At 45.5% G+C, this 3,600-nt stretch overlaps 1 protein-coding gene across 1 annotated transcript; it reads left to right on the forward strand.

The window, feature by feature from the left end:
• Nucleotides 1-1,797: 1,797 nt before the first annotated feature.
• Nucleotides 1,798-2,886, forward strand: LOC128223226 (zinc finger protein 790-like). Its single transcript, XM_052932516.1, has one exon. The coding sequence runs from the start codon at nucleotides 1,798-1,800 to the stop codon at nucleotides 2,884-2,886; it is 1,089 nt and encodes a 362-aa protein (XP_052788476.1).
• Nucleotides 2,887-3,600: the final 714 nt, after the last annotated feature.

Raw genomic sequence — 3,600 nt, forward strand, 5'->3', positions numbered from 1 at the left:
CTTACATTAACCCTGTGTCTCAGACATCTGATATTAACCCTGTGTCTCAGACATCTTATATTAACCCTGTGTCTCAGATATATGACATTAACCCTGTGTCTCAGACATCTTATATGAACCCTATGTCTCAGACATCTCATATTAACCCTGTGTCTCAGATATATGACAGACATTAACCCTGTGTCTCAGACATCTTATATTAACCCTATGTCTCAGACATCTTATATTAACCCTGTGTCTCAGACATCTTATATTAACCCTGTGTCTCAGACATCTGATATTAACCCTGTGTCTCAGACATCTTATATTAACCCTGTGTCTCAGACATCTGATATTAACCCTGTGTCTCAGACATCTTATATTAACCCTGTGTCTCAGACATCTTATATTAACCCTGTGGCTCAGATATCTGACATAAACCCTGTGTCTCAGTCATCTGACATAAACCCAGTGTCACAGACATCTTATATTAACCCTGTGTCTCAGACATCGTATATTAACCCTGTGGATCAGACATCTTACATTAACCCTGTGTCTCAGACATCTGATATTGACCCTGTGTCTCAGACATCTTATATTAACCCTGTGTCTCAGATATATGACATTAACCCTGTGTCTCAGACATCTTATATGAACCCTATGTCTCAGACATCTTATATTAACCCTGTGTCTCAGATATATGACATTAACCCTGTGTCTCAGACATCTTATATTAACCCTATGTCTCAGACATCTTATATTAACCCTGTGTCTCATACAACTTATATTTACCCTGTGTCTTAGACATCTTACATTAACCCTGTGTCTCAGACATCTGACATTAACCCTGTGTCACAGACATCTTATATTAACCCTGTGTCTCAGACATCGTATATTAACCCTGTGTATCAGACATCTTACATTAACCCTGTGTCTCAGACATCTGATATTAACCCTGTGTCTCAGACATCTTATATTAACCCTGTGTCTCAGATATATGACATTAACCCTGTGTCTCAGACATCTTATATGAACCCTATGTCTCAGACATCTTATATTAACCCTGTGTCTCAGATATATGACATTAACCCTGTGTCTCAGACATCTTATTTTAACCGTATGTCTCAGACATCTTATATTAACCCTGTGTCTCAGACATCTTATATTAACCCTGTGTCTCAGACATCTGATATTAACCCTGTGTCTCAGACATCTTATATTAACCCTGTGTCTCAGACATCTTATATTAACCCTGTGGCTCAGATATCTGACATAAACCCTGTGTCTCAGTCATCTGACATAAACCCAGTGTCTCAGACATCTTATATTAACCCTGTGGCTCAGATATCTGACATTAACCCTGTGTCTCATGCATCCATTATTATCTTTATGTTTCAGTCATCTGACATTAAACCTGTGTCTCAGACATCTGATATCAACACTGTGTCTTAGACCACATATCTGTTCTAGTTACAATAACTTCAAGTGAAGGTGTTGGAAGGTTTGCATGGTTTGAATCTTTCAAACACGTTCACTTGAAGTTATTGTAACATGAACAGGTATGTGGGCGTTCCTTATGAACGTTTTGGGATTAATTTGCTCTTTAGCGGTTCTGAATATATAGATATTCTAGTACAAACCTTGTGTTTTTTGGGAACCGTAAAGGCCTTGGTAGTGCAACTTACATTAACACAGAGCAACTCAGGCTAAACGTTAGATGTCTGAGACACAGGGCTAATGTTAGATATCTAAGACAAATAGTTAATGTCAGATGATTGAAATACAGGGTAAATATCTGCTGTCTGAGACACAGGGTTAATGTTACAACACCTCGTGCGGCCGGTCAATGTGTGTGCGCACTCTGAACAACACCTCGTGCGGCAGAGCCATGTGTTTGCGTACTCAGAACAACACCTCGTGCGGCCGGGCAATGTGCGTGCGTACTCAGAACAACACCTCGTGCGGCCGGTCAATGTGTGTGCGCACTCTGAACAACACCTCGTGCGGCAGAGCCATGTGTTTGCGTACTCAGAACAACACCTCGTGCGGCAGAGCCATGTATGTTCGCACTCAGAACAACACCTGGTGCGTCAGAGCCATGTGTTTGCGTACTCAGAACTACACCTCGTGCGGCCAGGCAATGTGTGTGCGTACTCAGAACAACACCTAGTGCGGCAGAGTCTTGTATGTTCGCACTCAGAACAACACCTCGTGCGGCAGAGCCTTGTGTGTTCGCACTCTGAACAACACCTCGTGCGTCAGAGCCATGTGTTTGCGTACTCAGAACAACACCTCGTGCGGCCAGGCAATGTGTGTGCGTACTCAGAACAACACCTAGTGCTGCAGAGTCTTGTGTGTTCGCACTCAGAACAACACCTCGTGCGGCAAAGTCTTGTGTGTACGCACTCAGAACAACACCTCGTGCGGCAGAGCCATGTGTGTTCGCACTCAGAACAACACCTCGTGAGGCACAGCAAATCGTGTTCGCACTCAGAACAACACTTCGTGTGGCAGAGCGATGTATGCTCGCACTCAGAACAAGACTGCGTGCAGCAGAGCCATGTGTGTTTGCACTCAGAACAACACCTCGTGCGGCAGAGCCATGTGTATGCGCACTCAGAACAACACCTCGTGTGGCAGAGTCATGTGTGTTCGCACTCAGAACAACACCTCGTGCGGCATAGGTCATATGTGTTCGCACTCAGAACAACACCTCGTGCGGCAGAGCCATGTGTTTGCGCTCTCAGAACAACACCTCGTGCGGCAGAGCCATGTGTGTGCGCACTCAGAACAACACCTCGTACGGCAGAGCCATGTGTGTTCTCACTCAGAACAACATCTCGTGCGGCAGAGCCATGTGTGTGCGCACTCAGAACAACACCTCGTGCGGCAGAGCCATGTGTGTAAGCACTCAGAACAACATCTCGTGCGGCAGAGCCATGTGTGTGCGCACTCAGAACAACACCTCGTGCGGCAGAGCCATGTGTGTACGCACTCAGAACAACACCTCGTGCGGCAGAGCCATGTGTGTTCGCACTCAGAACAACACCTCGTGCGGCAGAGCCATGGGTGTGCGCACTCAGAACAACACCTCGTGCGGCAGAGCCATGTGTGTGCGCACTCAGAACAACACCTTGTGCGGCAGAGCCAATTGTGTTCGCACTCAGAACAACACCTCGTGCGGCAGAGCCATGTGTGTGCGCACTCAGAACAACACCTCGTGCGGCAGAGCCAATTGTGTTCGCACTCAGAACAACACCTCGTGCGGCAGAGCCAATTGTGTTCGCACTCAGAACCAGCCGTGTGTGTTTGCACTCAGAACAACACCTCGTGTGGCAGAGCCAAGTGGGTTCGCACCAGAACAACACCTCGTGTGTCAGAGCCATGTGTGTGCGTACTTAGAACAACACCTCGTGTGTCAGAGCCATGTGTGTGCGTACTCAGAACATCACCTCGTGCGGCAGATGACCCCGTGTTTATATGCTAATACTTGAAATTTAAAGAATGAATAACAGATTCATGCAACGCTTTGCGATATTTTATGTCTTAGACTATGATAATGGAATAAAGACAAATCTATGTGATTTAAGAATAATTTATTTTCAATAAATAAAAACCAAC

This window comes from Mya arenaria, chromosome 17 (assembly GCF_026914265.1).
Source record: "Mya arenaria isolate MELC-2E11 chromosome 17, ASM2691426v1".
NCBI classification, from domain to species: domain Eukaryota; kingdom Metazoa; phylum Mollusca; class Bivalvia; order Myida; family Myidae; genus Mya; species Mya arenaria.

Bases quoted from the DNA above. Each gene is read 5' to 3' on its own strand.
- LOC128223226 (XM_052932516.1), top strand. From the start codon at position 1,798: ATGTTACAACACCTCGTGCGGCCGGTCAATGTGTGTGCGCACTCTGAA.